A 26,575-nucleotide genomic window follows, 5' to 3' on the forward strand; every position below is an offset into this window, starting at 1 on the left:
CCTCGGTCCCCAGTTGGGTCCTCTCAGCCTGCTGGTGATTGGCATCGTGGCCGTGCACTGCATGAGTATCCTGGTGAAGTGCGCTCATCACTTATGCCGCAGGTGAGAGCCCCGAGCCACGTCTTGGGGGGCGGAGATTGCCAGCATGGTCCTTGTCAGTCTGAGTGTGGGTTGTACAGCTATCTCCTCTGGCTTCGTCACCTAGCTGGGGATGGCCGCTGTCACCATGGTGTTGCTTTTATTTTTATTTTTTTAGCCTTTTTGGGGCTCATCTGTTAAATTTACGTATGTCCAATGGGCAGAGACCACATTCTGATTTTTGTGCTTGTTAGTTTATCGCATTGAAATATCTCTACCAGGTGCTTGTGGATTATGATGAGGATTCCATGCCATTTCCTTAATACCCGTGACTTGGCTTGGAAGAGGGCTCATTTGGTGAAATGCTTAATGTGTGGGCATGGGCATCTGAGTTCAGAAACCCTGTGACCATGTTAAAGAGTAGGAGAAGAAGAAGTCGGGTGCAGAGGTGAACTCCTGCAGTGGCTGCCCTGGAGAGGCAGCAGAGGAAGCTTCCTGGACAGCCATTCTGATAGTGGGCAAGCTCCAGGTTCAGGAAGAGGTAGAGAGTGACTGGGGAAGACACCAGCATCCACAATTGGCCTCTCTGTATGTGCACATGTACACACATGAACATGTATGCATGTGCACACATATGTACGTGCACCCCACGTGTGGTCCTTGCAGGACTCAGAGGTTCCCCTAGGATGACAGGCGGAGAACTGGCCTGTGTCTCAGTGTCTCCATCTTTTCTTTTACGGTCGTCTAACCCATACATTCTGCTTTTCCAGACTGAACAAACCCTTTTTGGACTATGGGGACACAGTGATGTATGGACTGGAGTGCAGCCCCAGTGCTTGGGTCCGGAGCTACTCCCACTGGGGAAGGTGACTGACATCCCCCTTCCTCCTGACCAAGGGTGGTGTTGGGGTTAGCGACAAACGGTAGGCCGTGAGCCCAGCCTTCTTTGGGTCTCAGTTTCCTGATCTTTAATATATCTGGTGCCTGACCTGAAGGGCCTTGAAGGCTTCCCAGCCCCGAGAGCCTGAGGCAGTGTGCATTCTGAGGACCCCTGAAGGCTCTGATTGTTCAACAAATATATTTTATGCCGTCTCTCATAAATGGCACGAAAATTATTCTAGCTTAGAAAAGGAGCTTCCTTGACAGAAATGGTGTTGTCCCCACCCTGCAGGGGCTTCATAGGGTGAAAGGTGCGTGGGAAGGGAAGAGAAGCCTGGAACAATGGAGTGTGCGGACGAGAGGCCCAAGGGTTGAGGCTGGCGGTGTGGGGTGAAGGGCATGGGGTAGGCAAGGGCTGTGTCCAGAGCCGGTGGGGAGGTCTGGGGAATTTCTCCTGACTTTCCAGGTGACTGGAGAGAAACAACCCACTTTCTGTTCTTGTGTAGACGGAGAGAATTCACACTGTCAAGGGTCTGAATCCTGACTTTCGTTTCAGTGAGGAGGGTGCTTACCATCATGTATCGCTCCACCCTATAACGTGGCATGTGCCTTTCCTCCCCCCCCACTTCCCTCCCTTCCTTCCTTCCTTCCCTGGCGGAATGATCTGTTGAGGAGCAGCCAGGTCATAATTTGTCTGTTCCTCCCTCCCTCCTTTCCCTCCATTCTCCAGCACACCCTTCCTTGTTCTCATAGGAAGAACACTTTGCATTTGGCAAGAGGGCACAGCTTGAAAAATAGAAATAAATACTGGCCATAGTTGTTGGCATGGGTACCCTTCTGGTTCTTCTGGAACTTTCTGTATACATAGAAACATGCCTGTGCTCTTATGTTTATCCTTTTTTGGCAAGTGGCTCTTCCTGTGTGTGCTGTTCGGAAACTCGCTTTTTGTCCGTGGATGCCTTGGATAGTTTCCTCCAGAAATGGTTCCATATATAACCCATTCTTTCCAAGTGCCATGCCATGTTCCATTTGAGAAGGGTTTGTAGCCCTCTTCCTCTTGCTGGGGCTTCAGATCGTCCCCAGCTGTGGCCACGCTGCTCTAACAGCCGTCTGCTTTGGCATACCTGTTTCTGCTCATTCACTTAAACTAGGTCAGTTCTTGGGTCCCGGTTGTAGGAAGAGGCTGAGAAGGGCCTGCTTCCTGGTCTTTCATGCCAAGGGCTCTCTGTAGCTTTAGGAAAGAAGAGTTAAGTGTGGTGGATGGGCAGGAGAAGGCCAGGCGCCAGGCTGAGCTCTGGTGATGCCCTGAGCTCATGCAGAAAGACAAGAGCCAAGGAAGGGGACTTGCAGAGTATAGATGGCCCCTCTGCACCCTCCTTCCCAAACGGTTCTGGTGACACTGGCATGCTTTGTCCTGTCACTACCGTGTGTCTTATCACCTGGTGCTCAGAGGTTCATCTCCCGGGAAGCCTTGGGATCTGATGGTCTGTGTATTCTCTCGTTCCCCTCTGCAGGTACATTGTGGACTTTTTCCTCGTTGTCACTCAGCTGGGATTCTGCTGTGTCTACTTTGTGTTTCTGGCTGACAATTTTAAACAGGTAGAGTTCTTCTGAAAAACAGGGAAGGGTGAGAATCGAGTAGATTTTGTTCAAGGCTTCTTCCAAGTCAAAATGGTTTTGGTTTGAGCCTTTGGTGTTGGCTTCTCATCTGAAAACCCATGATGTAAAGAGACTTTGCCTTGCCTGTGTGGCCATCAGCTGGCTCCAGGTCCTTGGACTCTACCTGGCTGAAGTCACCCCTGACATAAGGAGGAGAAGCTCTTCAAGGGCTGGGCTTGGTAGCTTTTGTAATCCCTGGCAGTAGGCAGAGGAAAGCCTCAGCAGGTGGCGCCCTCTAGTGTTATTCCTGTGGAAGCCTTTAGTAATGGAACCTTTATCTGTAGACATGCATAGCTCTCTGTAGAGGCTGCTGGGCAGGCTTAGGTGTCAGGATCCTTCAGTCCTTGACAGAAGCCAGAGTTGTAGCTCAGACATGGGATGTGTGAAACCCTTGGCCCTAAAGGCTCCGTTAATGGAGTTAGGGTCAGAGCCTGTGTCCTAGCTCTCCAATAAGCTAGGTTCAGCCTCCTGTCCTGAATAAGTCAATTAAAAGAGCAGAGTTGAGAATGAAGAGCAGAGAAAGACTTATTCAGTATGGCCTCACTGAGAGGAATGATCCGTGGATCCCCACCAAGTGCGTCTCCAGGGTCCCAACAGGAAATTAAGGTTTAAATAGAAGGAAAGAGAAAGATATATTGAAGTAGCTCTGGTCAAGGTGTGGTCCTGTTGTCACTGGCCCATCACATTTTTGCTCTAGTCTCTCCTGCAAGGTGGTTGGACAGGTTGTTTTGTTGGCACTGTGTGGAATCCCTGCCCTTTCCCAGGAGACTAGTTCCCCATCTGGCTGGCTCCAGGGCTTTTCCTTTTCTCAGCATTAGATTACTGGGGGAATTCCAGCTGTCTAGGGTTCCAGAGTCCAGATAACCAGAACGAGGGACTCAAGTGTCCCCCTTCATTTCAGGCACGGCAGCTACAGCTGGCTCTAGGGCCTGCAGGCTTCTCTGCTTCCTGAACACCAGCAGAAATGCTTAGGACCAGACTGGGAAGAACTTACCGTTAAATTTCCGCTCATCTGTCTCCCACATCCTTCTGTCTTTGGTGAAACATGATCAAATGCAGCTCAGATGGTTTGCAGCAGTGAAGGCTCCTAGGAAGCCTCCTCAGCCATCGATCGGTGCCTACATAAAGTGCCGAGTTCACACACCTGACCCTCCGTCAGGACTCTCTCCAGCTGGAAACCTGCTGGCCCTCGTTACCTACAGCTTTCCTCCTTTCTTCTCATTCCAGGTGATAGAGGCGGCCAATGGGACCACCACCAACTGCCACAACAATGAGACTGTGGTCCTGACGCCCACCATGGACTCTCGACTCTACATGCTTGTCTTCCTGCCCTTCCTGGTGCTGCTGACCTTCATCAGGAACCTGCGCGTCCTATCCATCTTCTCCCTGCTGGCCAACATCAGCATGCTGGTCAGCCTCGTCACAATCTACCAGTTCATCATCCAGGTACAACCCCAGCCCTCCCCCATCCTGTGGAGTATGAGAAATCAAATGGAGTGATGGCATGTGGCATATTTAGATTAGATGTTGCACAACTTCCCGGGGACATGGGGACAAACGTTGACTCCAGATAGGCCTCCAGTGACAGACCAAAGAGATCATCCCACCTAGGTCTTTCAGTCTGTGTATTTTATGACATTTTTCTTGAGCTTTTATTTTATTGGTATTGTTGTAGAGTGGAGCTAGTGTTTATAATTTACAAGCTCCTTTGGATGGGGAAATTTCTCTACTTCACTGAGTTGTAGATCAGTATCGTCAACATCAATCACTCAGTTGATGGAATGATGGCTGTCCTATCCTCATGTCTCAGTCACACAGCACCCATAGCTGTGGACTGTGAAACTCCCTCCTCACAGCTCCATCTGATTGATAGGTAAACCTGGCAGCTGTCAGTCACTTACCTACGGGCAGCACCTGTTTTCAGTATCTTTTCATCTGTGGCTCAGGAATAATTACTAGTGAGCTTGTGCTCAGGTTTCATTTTAGAGTAGAGATACCTATTTGTCTATATCCTGAATACCAAAATGTCCTTTTTTAAGAGTCAAATTTTAAAAATTAAAATTGTACATATATGTGTGGGTATGTGTCCATGAGTACAGGTCCCATAGAGGTCTCAAGAGGGTGTCAGAGTCTCCTGGAGTCTCATAATAGTAGTAAGGTGCTCAGTGTAGGCGCTGGGAATTGAACTTGTAGTGACTGAGCCACCCTCGTCCTCGGCTTTGACTTTTATGTTTAAAGAAAAGACTGTCTTGCTTCCTTTCCTCTGCATTCCTTGGCATTCTTCTCATGTGCTTCTTGATATCTTTAAAGTGCTCAGTCTAATTGATGAAAAAAAAAAGTAAGGCGGGGGAGGAAGAGACCCATCTAGAAATTACGTCTTCCAGCTTTATCTTTGCTGATGTTTGCATAGTTGCAGCATGATTGTTATGTAACTTTGTGGTGGTGATGTTTGTTTGTTCGTTTTTTTAGACTAGGTAGCCCAGGCTGGCCTCCAGCTCACTATATCACAAGTTGATCTTGAACTCCTAATCCTCCTGCCTCAGCCTCCTAAAGTGCTGGGTTGACAGACATACACTCCCATGTTTGCCTTTAACTTTTACTTTTTATATAGTGTGTAATATTCTGTGATATGTTCCGCATGTGGTTAATTGATCTCTTCTTTTAGAGTACTTAAGATGGCTTTCCATTTCTTTGCTAAGTAGCTTTGCTCAGTTTCTTTTATCTCTTGAGTTTCTTCTTTTATATCAAATGTCTAGGGCTGGGCTCACCCAGTGAAAAAGTGAGGCTTTATGCAGGCATTGGCATGTGAACGTCTGGTATACTGGGCAGATGTTTATCCACAGCAAGGGGAGGCTTCCCAACCTGAAGAGGGAGAAAGGTGGACTGTTCCAGCTTGCTTGTTAGCTTCTTCCTTTTTTGAAATCTTGGATTTAGGAGAAGGTGTGCCCTGACTTGTGATTCAAAGTCTGAATCTCTGAATAGCCCTTGGCTTTGTTCATCTTTTCCAGAGGATCCCAGACCCCAGCCACCTCCCCTTGGTGGCTCCATGGAAGACCTACCCTCTGTTCTTTGGCACTGCAATTTTTGCTTTTGAAGGCATCGGCATGGTAAGAGGGGTACTGTGGACTGGGCCTGAGTGCTCTCTGGTCCCTCAGCATCCCCATTGTCTGCTTTAATGCTTAGGAAATCCCATTGGGAATTATCTCTTGAGCTGGATGCGGTGGCACATGCCCATTGTCACAGCACCCGGGAGGTGGATGTTTAAGTCATCACAGGCTACATAGTTTGAGGCCAGCCTAGGTACAGGAGACCCTTCCCTCTCCACCCCCCCACACACACACACAAAAAAAAAATGGAAGAAAGGAAGCTCGTGCTTAGAAAAATTGGCTGGAGGCTGCAATCTCAGGACAAGCATCAGAGTCTTGTGGGGGGTCATACTGCTATGAGGTAAAGGGCACCCCCAGCCTCTGACGGCTTCCCTCTCCTCATTCCTGGTTAGACAGTGGGTTCTGAAGCCCTTTGTATGCCTGTGAGTGTAGTTGCTGATAGAATGACTGACTTCACTGTGCACTGAAGGAAAGAATACTTGGGGGTCTGGCAATAAAGAGTCTCTTTTCTTTCAAGATGCTCTGTCTGTGTGTGTGTGTGTTCATGTACATGTGCTCACATGTGTGTGCACGCATGTGCGTGTGTGTGTGTGTGTGCATGCGTGTGTGCGTGCGTGCGTGTGTGTGTGCGTGCGTGTACGTGTGTGTGTGCGTGTGTGTGCATGTGTGTGTGTGTGTGTGCGTGTGCGTGTGTGTGTGTGTGTATGTGTGCGTGCGTGCGTGTGTGTGTGTGTGTGTGTGTGTGTGTGTGTGTGTGTGTGTGTGTGTGTCTATGTTTTTGTGTTTGGAGGCCAGAAGTCAACACCACGTGTCTCCCCCTGGCACTGTCTGGACGTGACGTCTCTCACTGAACCTAGAATTTCCTGCTTTGGCTAGACTGTTGTCTGGTCATTGAGCTCCATTGATCAGCCTGTCCTCCCACCCCACCCCACCTCTGCCAGGTGCTGGGGTTACAGATTCATGCCACCACACCTGGCTTTTTTGTGGGTTCTGGGCATCTGAACTCAGGTTCTCATGTGTGTGCAGCAAGTCTCCCCAGGCCACTGATAATGCCATTTCCGTGGTGTGTCCACTTGCTGTGGATACCACTCTGTAAATAAAGTGCTGATTGGCTAGTAGCCAGGCAGGAAGGATAGGGTAGGCGGGACAAGGAACAGGAGGAGGCTGGGAACAGGAAGGCTGGGAGGAGACACCGCCAGCCGGCACACTGGTAAGCCACAAGCCATGTGACAAAGTATAAACTAACAGAAATGGGTTAATTTAAGATGAAAAAAAAAAAGTAGATAACAAGAAGCCTGCCACGGCCATACAGTTTGTAAGTCATATAAATCTCTGTGTGTTTACTTGGTTGGGTCTGAGAGACTGTGGGACTGGTGGGTGAGAGAGATTTGTCCTGACTCTGGGCCAGGCAGGAAAACTCTAGCTACATCCACTTTTCTTTCTCACATGCTTTCTTTCCCCTTATCACGTGTTTATAGGTTCTTCCCCTTGAGAACAAAATGAAGGACTCCCAGAAGTTTCCATTCATCCTGTATTTGGGGATGACCATCATCACTGCCCTCTATATCAGCCTGGGGACCCTGGGGTACCTGCAATTTGAGGATAGTATTAAGGGCAGCATCACACTCAACCTGCCCAACTGCTGGTACGTGGCGGGGATGGGGGCATTGGAAACTTCCAGAAGGTGATAGGTCAGAATGTCGCTTTTCCTGGTCACTTGGCTACCCTGGGCTTGTGATTCCTGCAGCATCTTGTACTGAATTCATGTGTGAATCTCCAATCTGTTAAGGCATTTCTCCTGGGAAATATTGAGCCCAGAAGGACTGAGTATCCTCTCTGTGCCTAAAGCCATTCCAGACACCTGTGGAGGAGGGCAGGCCTGACTGGGCAGTAGCAGATGTGCTGTGCAGGTGGGAACATCTCCCTGTGGACTGCTGGCTCTTGGGAGTCCTTCCTCAAATGTCTTGCCTCGTTGGACATGCCATAGGGAAAAGCTGAGACCTGCAGAAGTGCCTGGATGTCCCAGAGCATGTGCAAAGCAGCCTCTGTTTGGAAGTTGAAAACCTCATTGTAGAGAGCAGCTGTTTTGCTCACATGAGGAACACCCAGGGACCTAGAGCAGCCTTCCCATGCAGCCTGTTTTATGGGGTGAGGACAGCTAGAGAAAAATGCTGGCTTAGTAGGGTCAGCGTGCAGCACAGGATCCCTCGCCAGCAGGCATCTGAGGGTCGGGTTCACCGCATTTCCAACCAAGTGGGCTGCTTTTAAATTACTGAATGTGCCTGCGAATGCTGGGTGGGGCTGTGTCCCTGTTCCCAAAGGGTGACTAGTCAGGAACTCCTGACACAGCTAGCCCATGCCTTCTGACCCCAGTGAGCAGCAGTCTTCCCTCAGGTGCACTCAACTCACCCCTGTGCTTCCGTCCAGGTGCATTCACCTGGATGTCCCTGCAGGGGGCGCTCCTGACTCCAGCTTTAGCTGCTCTGTGGAGGGCTCAGAATCTTAGAGCACCACCAGCTGAGTTATTCCCCCCCCAAAGAGTTTTTATTGTCTATACTTAGCAAGTGAGACTTTTTACCCATACCAGTCTTTTCCAGGGTGTTCTCACAGCTTAAGAACCTCATCTTGGTGTTTAGTTCAATTATAGAGATGACCTGTTCTCATTACACACATAAGACATTTAAATCAATCCCAATAGTGGCCAGTGGCTCTTGCTGCTATATGCACAGGTCTTGATGAAGGTGGAGTTCTGTTAAAGCAGAGTGGCCCTTCCTGTATGTACTAAGTCAAGATGAGAAAGCACTGTGCTCTGGGGTGGTAAGTTGGCATGTCAGGGGCCTCCATGTGGAGTGTCAGAGATCTGAGATAAAAGACTTCCCTGTTGGGATGAGGAGGGACCTGTGCTCCATTCCAGGGGACCCCTTGGCCACTAGATGATTCTAAGATGCCCTGAATTGCGTGGGAAGGGCAGAAGTAGTCTTGTTGGAGTCTAATAGTTATTTTTGAAAGGTATTTGCTCCTGTGCACAGAGCGAAGATTTCAGATATGCAGGTATACAGAGAACGTTTTACCACACCCTGGGGGGGACAGTCTCTGTGCTCACAGTGTGTAAGTATGTGTTGTGTGTGGGGGAGGAGGAGTTCTTTCTTTTTTTTCCCTTTTCTTTGTTCTCTCTCTTTTCTTTTCTTTCTTTCTTTCTTTTCTTTTCTTTTCTTTTTTTTTTTAAGTTCTGTAGCTCAGGTTTGTCTGAAACTCACTGTGTAGCAGAGGCTGACCTTGAACTCTTGATCCTCCTGCTTCCTTCTCCAGAGTGCTAGGGTTATAATATACCTGGCTTGCCTCCTTGTTTTGAAGAGCTATGTGGCGGCATTGTGACTGACTTAGCCAGTTTTCTGTGAATTAACATTTCATTTTTGTAGGCTTTCCTTACATAAAAGCTATGAGGTATTGATTTTTAAAAAATCAATTTGCATTGTGTGTGTGTGGTGGGGGGGAGAGATGAGAGAGAGGAGAGAGAGAGACAGAGGCAGAGAGAGAGAGAGAGAGAGAGAGAGAGAGAGAGAGAGAGAGAGAGAGACAGAATGAATGAGAGAGAAAGCCAGGCCTAAAACTTCTGAGTTTGAAGCCATGTGGGTTGGTGACCTCTCCCGTCGTCTCCAGGGTGCAGGGCGGCTTTGGCCTATGTCTGGGGCTGTCAGAGTGCACCATCGGGCTCCTGAGAGCACCCACTCTCTGCAGGTTGTACCAGTCCGTGAAGCTGCTGTACTCCATAGGCATCTTCTTCACGTATGCTCTCCAGTTCTATGTCGCTGCCGAGATCATCATCCCAGTCATCACGTCCCGAGTACCTGAGCATTACCAGACAATGGTGGACTTTGGTGTGCGCACTGCGTTGGTCTGCATAACATGTGAGTAGAGGAGATTGTTTCTGCATATGTTTAAAGCAGTGGTTCTCAACCTGTGGGTCATGACCCCCACAGGGGTCACATATCAGATATCTTGCACATCAGATGCTTACATTATGATTCATACAGTTAGGAAGTAGCACCAAAATAATTTTATGGTTGGGGGTCACCACAACATGAGGAACTGTATTAAAGGGTCACGGCATTAGGAAGGTTGAGAACCTCTGACTTAAAGCCTGGAGGACAATCTGCATTGTTCCCACTGAGAGCTTGGTACACAGCCATACTGCTGGAGTCAAGGCATAAACCAGGGCATGAAGAATTGGTTCTCAGTGACCCCAGAGAACTCAGAAGTGAGGACAGTAGTTTATAGATGAGGTCTAAAGTACAATCGAGAACAAAGACACACTGTCACTGTCCCAACTGAAATGAGTAACCATCTAAAAGCCACTTCAGAGGGCTAGGGATATAGCTCAGTTTGTAGCATGCTTACTGAGGGTTCCATCCTCAGCACCAAATCAACTGGGTGGGGTGCACACCTACAAGCCCATCACTGGGGAGGTAGAGGCAGGAGGATCAGGGATTTGAGGTCATCCTGGTATATGAGACCCTGCTTTAATAGATGATAGATAGATAGATAGATAGATAGATAGATAGATAGATAGATATCAGGAGTTTGAGGTCATCTTTGGATATATGAGACCCTGTTTCAATAGATATGAGAGAGAGGGGGGGGAGAGGGAGAGGGAGGAGAGAGAAAATCAGGAATTTGAGGTCAGCCTGGGATATATGAAACCCTGTTTCAATAGATAGATAGGTAGATACGAAAATCTGATATATAGATATGAAACTCTGTTTCAATAGATGATTAAATAGACAGACAGGCAGACAGATGGCCTAGGTAGATAGATGATGGATAAATGAATAGATGGCTGGCTGGCTGGATAGATAGATGGATGGATATGAATTGATGGTTGGATAAATGGACAGCCACTTCATCCACATCCATAGTGAGGACTGGAAGCTTTAATAGAAGGCACTGTTACTATTCTATCTAAAATAGGTAAATATCTAAAAGGCACTGCAGAGGCCTGGGGTAGTAGGTCAGTTGGTGGAGGGCTGGCCTGGCATGCATGAAGCCCTGGGTTCATCCCCAGCACCACATAAATGGATATGGTAGCACACACCAAGATCCCCGCACTAGGATGCCTAGGCAGGAGGGTCAAGAGTTCAAGGTTAACCTGGGATAAACAAGACCTTGCCTTTCTCAACCAATCAATAGCTAGCCACTTTACCTTGTCTGTAACGAAGACTTGATAGAAAGTATGTGTTTGTTGTTTTAAATAGCTGTCCATCTTGAGCTGGGGAGATGATACTAGATATTTATTTTTTTATGTTCATCTTTAAACATCTGTTTAAGATTAACCTGACTGTTTACCTCTTTTTTTTTTTTTTTTCCAATTCCCCTTCCCCCTATCCTGAGCCATGGAGTACAAGTTAAATACTAAAATCAGAACATTACCTTATGTTCTCTTTGTTGAAAGCAAGGTCAAGTTTTAAAAATTAACGTTTCCTCATTGCTTCTGTGAGTTAAACTGGGGAATCCCTAACCAACTGGTCCCTAATTTCTGATTTGGATTTTCAGGAGATTCACAGTTTTCTAAATTAGGCTTTTATGTTAGTTTTATTGTTTTTGGGCAAGCATCTCATTGCTTATTATATTAAGACTTCCCTGGTAATGTCCTTAAATTATTAAATCCAAGCCTCTACCTTTGAAATAAAGATGGGTCTACATGATTTTTTTTCTCCTCCTTCGGGCACTTCCATATGTGTATGTATATATTTGTAAACCACTGAACTGGAGTTGAATGTTTTTTGTTTTATTTACTCTTATTTGCATACATGATGGCAGGATCCATGTAGAGGTCAGAGGACAACTTCTGGTATTAAATGACCTAGAACTCTAATCTTACTGACCCACCACACTTGGCTAACCATTGTTTTCCTGCAAGGATGGTGGGGAGAAGGAGGCCAGCTTTCTTGGCATCTATGTAGAAAGAATTCTCCAGAACTAAGGAGGTGACCTTGATCCTCTCCCATCACCTTGGGTAGCTCTACTAAGGATTTCTCGAAGGCTGGCTCTGGCCATCATGGGTTCCCCAGCCCTTTGGAGGGCTTAGCACTGAGAACTGTGGCTTCTCCTTCTGCTCTTTGGCAGACTGCAGCCCCTCTCCTGGTGGAAACAGCCCTTGAGACAGATAAGATCGGGAGGGTCTGGAGCAACCAACCCCACGGGCTGCAATTTGATCTCACCTTCAGCAGCTCCCGATGCACGCTTGCTCGCCTGTGTGTCCTCCAAGGACTGATTAGCTTAAGCGTCAAGGAGACTGCATCTGTGTGCGTAGTGGCTTGTCTCGTCAGCTCTGAGGGCCTGCTTCTTGAGTCTAAAGGGTTTCTGCAAGACAGGATATGGAACATTCAAATAACTTGCCTTCCCAGTGTGGATCCTCCAGAAAAAGTCTCTGTAAAATGTCCCGAAGCATAGGACCTGCTTCCCCACAGGCTTGTTCCTACCCTATCCTGCAGGAAGGGGCAATCCCTGGCCCCAGACATCATCTGTCCTTAGATTCTCTTGGTTTAAATGCTTTGTTTTCCCCTGGTTCAGTCTGTGCCTGGCTCTCCTTTGTACTGAAGGACACTCACTGGGCCAGCCTGGGTTTGATCTCTGAGAGCATATTCTGCTCTCTCATCTCCTGTGAGCTGTTCTGGTTCATTGTCCTATAAAAGGAGGCAGCCCCTTCATCTTCGCCAGCTCCAAAGCTTTCCCTGGCTTCCCTGGAGACTTTGAAGTCATTGTGGGAGGCAGAAGAGGCCTCTCAGGGTAGCACCAACTCAGATGTACTTGTGTGGGTCCCTTTCATTCTTTCTTCTCTGTTTATTCAATTCTTTTCTTTTTTTAAAAAAAAAAGATTTATTTATTGTGTATTATGTATACAGTGTTCTGCCTACATGCCAGATCTCATTACAGATGGTTGTGAGCCACCATGTGGTTGCTGTGAATTGAACTCCGGATCTCTGGAAGAGCAGCCAGTGCTCTTAACCACTGAGCCATCTCTCCAGCCCTGTTTATTCAATTCTTGTGGCAAAGTTGATTGAGGAATCACTTTCCATCTTTGACTGTTTTCAATTATACCTGCACATTTTATTAGCAGCCTGTTTTTATTGCTGTCTCTAATGTTTTCTTTACTTTTCTTCCCCTTCATCAATTTACACATCCAAGAAAAATGGTTGAGATTTCAGCCCAGCCTCTTATTTTATTTAATTTTTTAAAAATATATTTATTTATTAATTTTTTTTTCATTTTACATACCAAGTCCAGTTCCCCCTCCCTCCCCTTCTTATTTTATTTAATTTTATGTGTATGGATGTTTTACCACATGTGTGCCTGGTGCCTGATCATCAGATCTCCTAGAACTGGAATTATAAACATCATGTGGGTGCTGGAAATCAAACCAGGTCCTGTGGAATAGTGGCCAATGCTCTTAACCATTGAGCCCTCTCCAGTCCCCAGCTTCCTTTTAAAAAAAAGATCTCTTTTTTAATTTGTGTGTGTGTGTGTGTGTGTGTGTGTGTGTGTGTGTGTGTGTGTGTGTGTGTTTCCTAGGTCTAGATCTGGAGTTATAGGCAGTTGTGAGTTACCTGACGAATGAATGAATGAATGAATGGGTGCTGGGCGCAGAACAGCTGAATTTGGGTCCTTTGCAAGAACAGTAAGTATTCTTAACTGCTGAGCCACCTTTCCAGCCTCTGTAGCATCATAATTTTTGTTTTTGGAGATAGAGTTTCTCGGTGTAGTCCTAGATGTCATGGAATGAGGTAGACAAGTAGACCTGTCTCTGGTAGACCAGGTTGCCTTGAACTCACAGAGATTCACCTGTCTCTGCCTCCTGAGATTAAAGGCGTATGCCACCACCTCCAGGCTCTTTGTTATTTTATAAGTTTCATTGTAGAGATCTCTCTCTTGGCTCTCACCTGGTTATGTTTATTCCAAGGTCATTCATTCATTCATTCATTCATTCATTCGGCACTTAAGCCTTCTTAAGTTCTTGATGTGAGTGATCCCCACTTTGGTCACTGTTTGGTAATTGGGAAGCATAAGAAGGAACTGTCTGGTGCTGGAGCTGAGAGGCTGGGCACTCCAAGTCCAGAGCCTACACCCCCAGCCTCATTCCTGCTGCCCTCGCTGGGCTCAACTCCCCGACTGCTGCCCTGCTTGTGTTTCCACCCTGCAACTCACAGAGCAGTTACTGTGAGGCTGCCACGGGCAGAGGGAGACTCAGACTCCACAATCCAGGGTTCCAGTCCAGCAGCTCCCGATGTGCCCTGTGGTGAGAGCAGTCTACTGTGTTCCCCTCCAGCTCTCATCCGCTTCCATTGCAAGGCTCATGACACGTCACCAACTGTCTCATCAGCCCAGTTTCCGCTTGCAAGACAAGTTCAAAATCTACACTACACACCGTCTCAAGACCAATGCGGCTCGTTGATATGGTGGGCTTTCCCTAGAAGACAGTCTTTCAGGCAGAACCATGCCCCCACAACATGAAAGCACTTGATGAAATTATCATGGGTTTTCTCATGGTGTCTTCTGGAAAAGGAAGTGTTGGGAATGTTTATTCTTTTCTCTTTGGCACTTGACGACTGGTATATTTGTGGTTCCATCAGTGTAGGGAAGTGAGTGGGCTCTCAGGAAGGCGCAGCACTCTTTTCCACCCCCACCCGCCTTGGGTAGAGACTCAATGGAAGAACAGCTCGGGTAATCCCAGCGTTAGGGAGGCTGGGGCAGGAAGATCTCCAGTTCAGTGGCAGCCTAGAACACAAACAGGCAATCATGACATAGTAACTTGTGGGGGTGCTGTCATAATCCAGGAGACCATAGTAATTCTGCATCTCTGGTCACATGTTGCCCAGAGATTGGACTAAATAGCATCTTGATTTTCCTTCAAGCTCTCTATTCCAAATGTGGACCCAGGCTGAATTTTTTGACCAGTGAGCACAGTCCCAGGCATTCTTGACCGAAGATGTCCCCTCTCTCTGCAGGTGTTCTGGCCATCCTCATCCCACGCCTGGACCTGGTCCTCTCCCTGGTGGGCTCCGTGAGCAGCAGCGCCCTGGCCCTCATCATCCCACCCCTGCTGGAGGTGACCACCTACTATGAGGAGGGCCTGAGCCCCCTGACCATCATCAAGGATGCCCTCATCAGCATCCTGGGCTTCGTGGGCTTCGTGGTGGGGACCTACCAATCTCTGTTTGAGCTGATCCAGCCAAACCAAGTCGACATCTCTACCAATTCCACCAGTGCCTTCATATAAGGATCTGGGTGTGTTCCCTGCACCTGCTCAGCCCACCCTTATGTGTCTCCCGGTAGTGTCCCCACAGCTTCAGGTATGGCTCAGCCTCTGGAGAAAGGCAGGATGCTGCCTGGGCGCTCCTCCACCTGGCATTGGACCCTTGGGTACCCTGAACTAGGTGAGACTGAGTTTGGGAGGAAGGTGGGGTGCAGTCACTCCACTTGTGACGGGACAGTCACTGCTTTCCTTCATCATGCCTCCTCCCCCAGCACCGGCCCCCCTCATCTGCCCCGCCACACCTAAATTATTCCCATAGCACAGCTCACTTTATTTAAAAGGTAGAGTCCTGCTCCTGACGTCTCCTCCTTTCCAGGGCCAAGTCTAGAGGAAATAAGGGGGACTCTTACGTTTTTACAGAGCCAGGCCTCTCTCTCATCAGGCTCCCAAATGCTGTACCTCACTCTTCACTGGGCTGAGTCCTGAGAGGCTCTGGCCCTCCAAACCCGCAGGCCACACCGCCTCCTCTCTCATTTCCTCTGTGTAGGTCACAATACTGCACTCTTGATTCCTTTAGCTCTTAAAGATGATGAGATGCTGCTCAGATTGGAGGTATTTATAATTTATTTAAGCTTAGGTTTTTGGGATCTGACTTCAGACCTGGCATCATGGTGGGTTATTTCTTCAGCAGCTTGCACTTGGCCTCTCCTGCCACAAAGAAACCTCCTCCAGGGGACCACGGTATATGTCCTCCACCCTCTTGGCTAAGTGGCCTAGGGGCCATTCTTTTTGTTTGTTTGTTTTGTTTTTGTTTTTTGAGACATGGTCTCTTGTCACCAAAGTTGGCTTTGAACTTGCTTTGTCAAGGAAGACCTTAAACTCTTGGTCCTCCTGCCTCTGCCTCAAGTATTGAGATTCCTAGCATGAGCTACCACACCCAGCTGGCTCAGAGACCTTAAGCAGACCATGTGGGCATGCACTATGCATGCCCAGACTTCCATTGATGAGACTGAATCCATACATCCATCGGAAGTACTTGTGATATGCTGGCTGAGGACAGGGGTGTGGGTTCTGACTTTCTCTTCATAGACACTACGCACAAGGGTCGTTGTTTACAGTTCCTGGGGAGAGAGCAGACGCCCCACCTTGCCCCAGGCTGCCTGTGTATCCTGGGCTTCCAAGGAACCACTAGACACTAACTGTGACCTGTATCCCCCCCATCACACCTCCGAGTCAGTCACATGGCTTCTAGGTCAGTCACCTCGGGGTGGACCTTTGAGGCAGCTAAGAAAGGCCATGGCTTGCCACTACTTCCCTGTTGATATAAGAAGGATTTTCTTTCTTTTTTCTTTCTTTCTTTTTTTTTTTTTTTTGGAGCTGAGGATCGAACCCAGGACCTTACACTTGCTAGGCGAGCGCTCTATCACTGAGCTAAATCCCCAACCCAGAAGAAGGATTTCCAAAGGCCAGTCATTAGCTCCCCATCTCTGAGTTGTGTGTGTGTGTGACTGCGCACATATGTGTGCATGCACACATACATACATGACAGAGTGCTTTCTGTCTCCTCCACCCTGGTTACCAGGCTCTTACCTAGAGATAGGATTTGCCCTGAACCTCAGTTGAGAGAAAGGAGTAAGAATTTAACAGGGCCTTGCATTTGTGGTTTATAGAAGCTAGAAGGGCTGTGGCCCAACCTTGCAGCTAAAGCCTTCCCCTGCTCTTCTGCCCAGAGCCTGCCGAGTGACTTCCAGGGCGAGGGGTGGGAAGGGTGGCTGCTGGCTTACAGCAGCAGCTGGTCAAAGCAGTGATGCTAAGAGGAGGCATGGCTGTCTTGCTGGCCCTTCGCCCCCAGGAGAGCAGCGCCTTTTACCCTTTCTGCTCCGTAGCATCTCTACAGGTGCTTGCTTATGCGGCCAGGTGCCAGCTGGGCTTCACAGACAACTTGTTTTCTGAAGTCTTAGGCTGAAAAATGACCAAAGTAGCTTCAGACGCTGACCTGCTGTTTCTGGGCTTGGGTTCCAGTAACCCAACTGTGAGCCAGACTCTCTCCTTGAGGCCACCTGAGCATGGCTTCCTGGTTGGAGGGACAGTGTATTCAGAATTGTTAGAGGCACCCCTATCAAGGTGGCTTTGGAAGTCAAGACCCAATGCACAAGGCCAGTTGTCTCTTCAGAGCCCCTGGCCTGAGACTGTGGGGAGTGGCTTCTTTAGCATTAGGCCAGTGGCAGCTTCCTTGCTGTGCTCCTGAGGCACTGGCAGTTTGGTGGCTTGACTCTTTCAGGAAGATCAGGGCCTTTCTGGATGGCCCCCAGGCAGCTGCTAAGCATATAGTTCCCAGTAGAAGAGCAAGCGGGCCCTCTGCTGCACACAGCCTAAGGGCTCACAGGAGCCTTGAGTCGGGGCCCTTCCTGGTCTCTCCAGCTCTCAGTTGGGAGCCAGATGGCCCCTGGTGAGAAAACACTCAGATAAATGGAAGCTTGATCAGAACAACAGGCAAGGCTTTGTGAAGAGTAGCCTTCATCCAGATGCACCAAGGGCAGACAGGCTGCCTGATCCTTGCCAGCCTGCTGCTTGTCTGTACCCGCAGTTCAGAGACCCGTTATCCCAGACTTGAATGTGAGCACTTGCTGGGGAGAGTGTGATCCAACCTGTGCAGCTCACCCGGCCCTTATTAGTGACATCTTTTGCAAGGTGCTGCGGTCTGGGTCAGGAGGGGTATGGGTTAGCTTAGCCCCACCCACCTGATCTCTCCAGCCACACCTCTGGGCAGGTGCTCACTGTCTGCTGTTCACCCTTGGAAGACATGGGTTAGGTGTGATCAGTGGTCTGAAGACAGATCCCAGAGCCTGTCTTTAGACCTTCATCCTCAGATTCATCCCTGTCTTCGGTATCATGCCTCGGGACACTACTGTTTCACCTGATCCTTCCAGGAAGGTACCAAGCTCTGGTCATGTTTACAGCATTCTTCTGTCTTCTATGTAGGTTGAGGACTCTGGATGTGGGTTTGCTTTCTCTACTGGCCAGCCCCAGCCACCACTCCCATTGGGACCCTGAGACTTGCTGAGACCTGATACAGGAACCAGACAGAGTGGTGGGACATGGCCATCAGGAGGGTGGCGCCAAGTCGACTTTAGAATTTCATCTTCTAAAGCACATTACAAATGAGAGACCATTAAGGGAGAGCAAGCCGTCTGGCTCGGCTTTGAAACTGGTCAATACTTGAAGGCACTTGAGTCCCGCTGGTTGCACCAGCTTCCACCTGGTCGGTTTCTTCCTTTTCCATGTAGCCCAAGTCATTCCCTGCTCAGAGGCATTAACCTGTGCTCAGAGGTAGTTATCAGAAAAAAGAAAGTGGAAAATGAGGCTGGAAGGTGCCTGGTGTTCGCCTGTTCTTTGGTTTAAATCAAGGTGATGTTGAAGAAGCTGTTTTCTTTCTTTCTTTTTTTTTTTTTTTTAATGAATAATGAATTCCTGTGTCTGTATTGTAAACTGCCAGTGGATATGCGAATCAAGGAACAAGAGAATTATCATACAGAGAGTCTTAATAGCCAGACAGCACTGTGTGTTGTGTGTCTACTTGGGTGTGATTTCAGTAGGGTAAGCGTACGCATGTGGGGCGTGCCAGAGCATCTAGGTCTCAGTTGGGTTGAACACATGGATCTTGTGTTAAATTTCCAGTTCAATAAATGAATTTTATTTTTTATTTTTGAGAGATTGTAATCTGTGTCTTTGTTTTCATACTTAAAAAACAAAACAGTATCTCTTGGGGTCGGACCATCTGTTGAAGGGAGAAAGGGACTAGGGATTATATTCTGTTAAACAGTCCTGCCTCCTTAAACCACCTCAGCATTCCCCTGAAATCCCGGGTAAGCATTTCCAATGCCCTTTGCATATCTCAGTGGGTAGTTTTAGGCGTCAAATTGGTTTTCAGTCAAATAGGAGCCTAGGTGTCTACAAATGTTAACATTTATAGCAGTTGACTAAATAAAGATTGCCCTTGCTCATGTGGGTAGCTTCATCTCATCTGAGAGTTCTTAAACTGGGGCTTCCCTGAGAAGGAATTCTGTCTCTAAACCACAGTGCCAGTTTCTGCGCTTCCATGCCGGACTGAGGCCAGCCCACCCTGTCAGCCATAGCCAGTTCTTTGAAATTTGTTTGTTTGTTTGTTTGTTTGTTTTGGTTTTTTGAGACAGGGTTTCTCTGTAGCCCTGGAGCCTATCCTGGACTAGCTCTGTTGACCAGGCTGGTCTCAAACTCACAGAGATCCACCTGCCTCTGCCTCCCAAGTGCTGGGATTACAGGCATGCGCCACCACTGCCCAGCTGAAATCTGTTTTTATGCATGCACATATCTATACACATGAAGAGTTTGCTTACACTAACTGGGGTGGCTACTAATTCCCCATTGCATGTGTATCCCGTCACTGATGGTGCTTGTCTGACGCATGGCTCTGTGTGTGCACATAGACTGAGTCAACCCAAAGTCCCCGAGACTCAGTCTTTTCAGGCCACCAGCTGGCACAAGGAACCGTAACAGTGGGTTTTGGTACCAGAATTCAAGCACTTCTCAAGGTACCTGCCTCTTCTCTTTGCTTACAGCCTGAGGGTGGGGGATGGTTGTGAGTGATTGTTTTGAGGGTAAAGGGAATATCATGAACAGATGACAGGTTTAGAAAATATATTTGGAAATACTAGTTGGAAGAAGTCAAAGCTCATGTTTCCATGACCCACATCAAGATGTCATTCATGCCTAATGGCCATAGTCCGCACTCCCAGATCTCCAGGTCTCTCAAGGTAAGCCTGGTGCTCTGATGGAGTCATACATGTATGTGACAGTGCACTGACCCAGGTTTTCTGGGTAGACAGCTTCCCCTTTGTAGATGTGCTTGGAGACTGGGAACCTCGAATGGTACACTTTCCTAGACCACGACCATTAGTTTCCTTCACCTTTCTAAAAATAAATTAAAAAAAAAATGGATTCTAATCTATAGTTAGAAAAATTTGCCTGTTTTTCAGTGTACAACTTGATGAGTTGAGACTATCCCAATAAAAAATGTAGAACATTGCCTTGATCTTAAATGTTTATTTATTGTGTATGTGGGGTGTGTGTGTGTGTGTGTGTGTGTGTGTGTGTGTGTGTGTGTGTGTGTGTGTGTGTGCAAGTATGAACACCTGGATGCTGGATGTTGGCCATCCTTCTGACTCCCTGGAGACAGGATTTCTCACTGAACTTGGAGCTAGGCTGGCAGCCAGCCAGACCCAGGGATCCTCTTGTCTCTGCCTCTGTGATGCTGGGTTTAAAAGCATATAGATGGTTACCTCAGGTTTTTATGTGGGATCTGGGGATCTGAACTAAGGTCCTCATGTTTGTATAGCAAGCATTCTTACCCACTGAGCCATTTCCCCAGATCCAGCATTTTACAATCTCCCCACTCCCCATAATAGTCTGCACTTGTCCTTGGAACAAGGGTGTGTGGCTGTGGGGACTACACAGAGGCTGCCTTTTATTTTTTTGGCAGTCAACAGTTTTCTGTATAGCATTGTATTTAATACTAGAGCCAGTAAAAGAAACTTCTGGTCATATGTCCTTTGCAAACAAACATTAAGAAGTTTAAAAAACTTAAGATCTGTATCTTCTAACTGGCCAGGTCTCTTACCTCATGTCTTTGCCCCTGAGATCCTTGGCTCCTGCCTCCTGCTCTCATCCCTTCTCATCTCTCCTCCAGTGTGCACAGAGAAGCCTCCCTACACCCCTAAGCCTGCTTGGTACCTAGGCCACCTACACTGTGCTCTGATCCCAGCCTGCTCTGTTCACACCACCCCATTATTCTCCCATTGTCATCTGTGAGAGTGCCCATGCTGTCCATATTAGCTCCTGGGCCTTCACACTATTTACTTCTGACCGAGCTGGCTGCCCTCATCTATGCTTAACACGCAGACCAAATGGCCGCTTGTCTCTGGAATCTTCCCTGGCTAGTTTGGTGGGAATCTATGGCTCCTTCCTCAGCTATGTGCTGTTATCTGGTTAGCCTTATACTTACTTACCTGTGCTAGGGAGATGTGGTTCCATCAACCCTTCATGGTCTATGGGTACCTCAGCTGCAGATTCAACCAACTCAACATAGGACATACTAGGAGAAGCTACATTTAATATTGAGCATGTGCAGATTTCCTGGTCCCCGCACCTCTCATCCACATGATCTTAGATATGAGAAATAATCTAGAGAGGGTGTACAGTATGTAGGAAGACCTGTGTAGGCTACAGGCAAACAGGACACTGTTTTATACAGGGGGCTGAAGCTTCTTGAGTTTGGTATGCTTGGTGGGCCCTAGAACCAATGTCCCATGAATAACGAGGGTCTCTGCACTTGGCCCCTTGCCTAACTCATAAGCTGCTGAGAACATTGGCTAAGTGAGACCTGCCTCCTCTCCTCCTCGTATGCCCTAGGGTTGGTAAGCCTATCCCTGCATTGGTAGGGACTCAGTGTTACCTATAGCGAGTGGTGTCCCAGACAGGTAAGTTGCCTTTGTTATATTTTTTTTTTTAGTGTCACATTAATCTCACCAAGCAGTTTCCTTTGCCGGACCTTGGAGGCTTATTGGAGAATTTGAGAAAATGCTAGGCTTGTCTTTGTCAAGCTGGGTCCCAGAGGGCACTCCTGCATCTCAGGAGGCAGCCCAGGCTGTCAATGAGCACCAGGTTAGTGCCCCAACAGGATGGCAGCCTGCTAAGTCTCTGTGTCCTGTGGTGACAAGACTGTCCTTTTGCACTGAAGCCCTGTAGGCCCAGGTAGTTTGATGGAAGGATGGTTCTTAAGGTCAGAGAGCCCTCTCGTGGCCAATCTGGGCAGGTGCACAAAGGAAGGGAGGCTGTTAGGTCTTTGGGCTGGGGGGTGTCCTCTGTGAGTAAGGTCCAAGGTTTCAGTGTTTCCAAAACACAGTTCTTTTTATCTGAATAGAAATTTTGCTTGTGCTGGGAGAAAGTAACTGGTGGCCGGGACGTAGCTCACCTGACGGACAGCTGACATAACACTCAGTCCCCAGGACTGCATAAACGAGTGTGGTGGTAAAGTAGGATGACCGCCCGGCGGTGCTGGCACACACCTTTAATCCCGGCACTCAGGAGGCAGAGGCAAGCGGATCTTTGTGAGTTCGAGGCCAGCCTGGTCTACAGAGCGAGCTCCAGGAAAGTTGCTAAGCTACACAGAGAAACCCTGTCTCCAAAAAACAAAACAAAACCGCACAAAAAAGATTTCTTAAAAAAATGTAGGATGACCAGAAGCTCAAGGTCACCTTCAGCTACATAGCAAGTTCAAATTCAGCCTAAGCTGCATGAGGCCCTGTCTAAAAAATTAAAAGCGAAAATAATAACTCTTGATGTCCTTAGGTGACAGTTATTATGAACTAGCTACCATTGAGATTCACAATGGTTAACCTTCATTGTTAGCCTGGCAAGATTTAGAATTTCTGAGGAGATACAACTCTGGGCATGCCTTGGAAATTTCCAAAGAGGCTTAACTGGGGAGGGCAAACCCACCCCAAAGGTGTCTTTGAGTTGATTCCAGATCCCATTGAGTTGACAATATTAACCATCACAGGAACCAAGGTGATATTATTTATTGTCTCTGTTTACTGAAAAAATCAGAAGCCCGGGTAGGGTTTTGGTAAAGAAGTAAAGGGAATCATTGGTACAAAGGTGATGTACTCAACAAGTGGTGTGGAAGACTGGGTCTCCACATCTAGAAAGCTGAGTGAGATTCAGGCCCATAATAAGTGAGACATGAAACTGTAAAGGAGACCATAAAACCATAGAAGATATACAAACAATACAGATCATCTTTGGTATGACAGTGACTTTAAGAGTCACACAGCAGACATTCTTCTGGGCATGTCTTTATGAGGGTTTCCAAAGAGGTTTAACTAAAGCAGGGAGACCCACCCTGACTGTGGATGGCATCATCCCATAGGATGTAGTCTCAGACTGAAGAGAATGGGGGAAGCAGAAAGCCAGTGAGGCAGCATTCTAATCTCTCTGCCCTCTGATCCACCCAGATGTGTGCATCTCGGCAGTTAGGTACAGCACCAAAGAATTTCTAAGTTAGCTTTAGGGTTAAAACTGCTGTGTTTTGTAATGTGCACTGTAATCCCAGTATTTAAGAAGCCGAGGCAAGAGGGGTGGAGTTTGAGGCCAATCTGTGATATGTAGGTAAGTTCAAAACCAGCTGGGCTAAATGGTGAGCCTATCTTAGAGAGAGAGACAGAGACAGAGACAGATAGAGACAAAGAGACAGAGAGATAGGGGCAGAGACAGAGAAAGGGAGAGATTTTCTGGGAAAGACACTGTCAGGTTGTCAGGTGAATGTTGGTGGAGAAAAAAGGCATAGGCTTGGAGGAAATATCTATATAAAAAAAACTTATTGGGCAAAGCATTGTCTATCCAAAATAGATAATGAACTCTTAAAATTCAACAAGAAGAAAATACACAACCTGACTTGGGGGGGGTGTTTCAAGACAAATTTTCTCTGTGTAGCATTGGACCAGACTGGCCCCAAACTCACAGAGATCTGCCTGGCTCTGCCTCTGGAGTGCTGGGATTAAAGGCATGTGCCACCACTGCCCAGCCACAACCCGACTTTTAAAACTGGGCCAATGACCTGAACATCCATCTCACTAATGGAGATTTGTAGACAGCACAAAATAAACACAATGGCACCATACACCATTGTGTCACCAGGGAAGCAGATATTTGGAACAATACTGAGACATCATTGCACGCTTAGAAGAACGGCCCAAACCGAGGGCAGGAGAGCCATGCTGTGTATGCTGGTAAGAATGTTGGGGGCAGGAAACGCTCATTCATTGCTAGTGAAAATGCAAAATGGCACAGATACTTTAGTAGCTTCTTATAAAACTAAACCTACCCTTACCATTTCACCATATGAACCAACAACCACACTCCGGCATTTACCCAAAGGGACTGAAAACCTGATTACAGAAACACCAACTCATGAGCGTTTTTAGGGGCTAAAACATGAAGCAACGAAGATGTTCTTCAGTCGGCAAGTGGATGAGCAAACTACCATATCCAAATAATGGCATCTATGTTAAAAGGAAACATGCCATCTAGCCACATAGAGAAACGGTGGAAACATGGATGCATGTTACAGAGTGAAATGAGACAACCTGAAATGGCCGCTTATGGCGTGGCTCTGACTCTGTGGCCTTCTGTAAAGGGCAGAACTGTGGAGACAGGTCAGTGGCTGCCAGGGGCTAGGAGAAGGGGTGACTAGCAGGACACAGGCAACTCTTGGAGCAACTAAGTTGCTCCATATGATACCATTATGATGGGTGTTCCATTACAACACCAGGGATGAGTCCTACTGTGTGTGTGCTGTGGACTTTGGCTAGTGGTGTGCCTATGCTGGTCACTGATACAAGAAATGCCTCGGGTTGGGGATTTAGCTCAGTGGTAGAGTGCTTGCCTAGCAAGCGGAAGGTCCTGGGTTCAATCCTCAGCTCAAAAAAAAAAAAAAAAAAGAAAAAAAAAAGAAAGAAAGAAAGAAAGAAAGAAATGCCTCACTCTGTCAAGAGATGCCCATGCATGTGTAAGGGCCTTGGACAATAACTTGGTGTCTTCCACTCAGCTGTGTTGTGAAAGGTCTATTGAGATCCTCTCTGAAAAGAACTGGGGATGTGGCTTGGTTGGTGCAGTGCTTGCCCAGCATGCATGAGGCCCCGAGTTCTGTTTCCAGTACTGCATAAACCGGGCATGATGACCTATACCCAGCACTTAGGGAACGGAGGCAGGAGGATGGAAAGTTTGCGGACATCCTTGGCTGCATAGTGAGTTGGGCTCCTGGGCAACCTGGGGTCAAAAAGCTGGGGGGAAAATGAGTCTTTAAGACCAGAGTCAGGTGAAAGCTGCTCCAGGATGTATTGTGTGCAATGGAACTGGGCAAGAAGCCTGCTTGCCTGACTCCAGAGTCCCCAGGCCACCTGGATGTTTCACACCAGCCATCTCTGACTGACTGGCCTTTCCAGTTGACAACAGCTCCCAAAAGTCTCATTCATCAGCAGGACAGCAGTTGCTGGTTCTCCAATACTTATGATAAGAGGCCCCTACTGTGGCCATCTCGTGTGGTGCCAAAAGAAGTCTTGAGCCTTGGGATTGCCTACTGCTTGCAGCCTGTGCCCCAGAACCTTAGTTTTCCCATCTTTAAATTGAGGATCTTGGGGTGGGTGAGATGGCTCAGCTGGTAGGGGCACTTGCCACCCAGCCTGATAGTCTGAGTTCAGTCCCTGGGAGCTGCGTGCTAGAAGGAGAGAATTAACTCCCACGAGCTGTCCTCTGACCTCAACACACATACAGATAGATTATAAGTAATAATAATAATGAGGATCTTTTTTTAATTGAAGAACTTGAGAATGGGTATTGGAATCAGAGGCATCTCTCCAAAATAATGTCCTGGGCCCCACTCAGACCTCTGACTTCATGTCTGGTTAAGCTCATGAGTCTAGCTTAGCAGATATCAGGTGATGAACCCTTCCAGCTCCTACATTCTCTATGAACCTGGACTTGGACACTCTCTTGACCCGACCCTGACCCAGTCTGAAGCATTCTAAGTGACTCAGAAAGTAACAGTAAAAAAGATATTTATTGTTAAAAAAAAAAAATCAAATGGCCAACAAAGCCACTTTGTACAATCACTCATACCCACAGTCACACGCGGCACATTAATGCATTCTCTCCACACAGCTGTCTTTGTGAGCAGCTCTGTGGGTGAGAGTCTCTGCGGCTCTTCTTTTGACTTCGGACTGTCAAACCACACACATGAAAAGACAGTGGACCAGAGAGGGATTGGCAGAGGACGGAGTGCTCAGGCCACCACAGGCCTCCCTTACTTCCAGTCTCTGCTACTCCGAGCTACATAACTTTCTACACATGTGCACATACACACTGTCCATGGGTACGCACGTGTGTAGACATGTGCCCACACTGACCCTCCATGCATAGGGCTGAGCCAGTGTGGGTAACACTTGATTGGCGGGCATCTGTAATGAAGGGGAGGGAGAGGGCAGGGTGTCTGGCCTGGATCTGCTGGCTGGCTCTCCACCTCCACCTGGCCCTGAATGAGAATTGAGTTCCTTGTGTCTAGACAAGAAGAAACCCTTTGGGAAAATACATCCAGACAGCAAGGTTGAAAAGTGCCTAAGAATTTTTCAAATGAACTACTTCCTTCTCGCTTTTGGCCAAAAGTGCCCAGGAAACTTGAGACGATTAACTTAACATTACACAAGATCAAAATCCTTCAACACAGAAGGTTCCGGGCAAGATCCCACTGGCAGAGGTGGAACAAGTCCTTCTGAAGCTTCAGCAACAAGACTTCTGGGAGATGGAGGGCCAAATGACTCATCTCCCAAGAATGCTATCACTCCTAGAGCCCAGAATGGTGCCAACAAGATGTGCTTGGCGTAGACATCCCAAATGGACGCTCAAAGCAGACACTCAGGTGACTGGAGTACCTGCTGGAAGGCTGCTCACCTTTCAGCCCCTTTGGAGGTCACTGCATGGTTGCCTGCCCTACAATGGGCTGGAGAGCAGC

At 47.8% G+C, this 26,575-nt stretch overlaps 1 protein-coding gene across 2 annotated transcripts in view; it reads left to right on the forward strand.

Annotated features, from left to right (window-relative positions):
- LOC118589130 (proton-coupled amino acid transporter 1) overlaps nucleotides 1-15,804 on the forward strand; it is a 33,022-nt gene extending 17,218 nt beyond the window's left edge. For both annotated transcript variants that reach the window (XM_036196091.1, XM_036196092.1), the window contains 8 exons: nucleotides 14-102; nucleotides 849-944; nucleotides 2,472-2,556; nucleotides 3,844-4,062; nucleotides 5,625-5,723; nucleotides 7,202-7,368; nucleotides 9,462-9,631; nucleotides 14,726-15,804. In XM_036196091.1, coding sequence (XP_036051984.1) covers nucleotides 14-102; nucleotides 849-944; nucleotides 2,472-2,556; nucleotides 3,844-4,062; nucleotides 5,625-5,723; nucleotides 7,202-7,368; nucleotides 9,462-9,631; nucleotides 14,726-14,997 — 1,197 coding nt within the window. In that variant the 3' untranslated portion in view covers nucleotides 14,998-15,804. The remainder of the gene's footprint in view (nucleotides 1-13; nucleotides 103-848; nucleotides 945-2,471; nucleotides 2,557-3,843; nucleotides 4,063-5,624; nucleotides 5,724-7,201; nucleotides 7,369-9,461; nucleotides 9,632-14,725) is intronic.
- The last annotated feature ends 10,771 nt before the right edge of the window (nucleotides 15,805-26,575 follow it).

This window comes from Onychomys torridus, chromosome 8 (assembly GCF_903995425.1).
Source record: "Onychomys torridus chromosome 8, mOncTor1.1, whole genome shotgun sequence".
Lineage (NCBI taxonomy): Eukaryota > Metazoa > Chordata > Mammalia > Rodentia > Cricetidae > Onychomys > Onychomys torridus.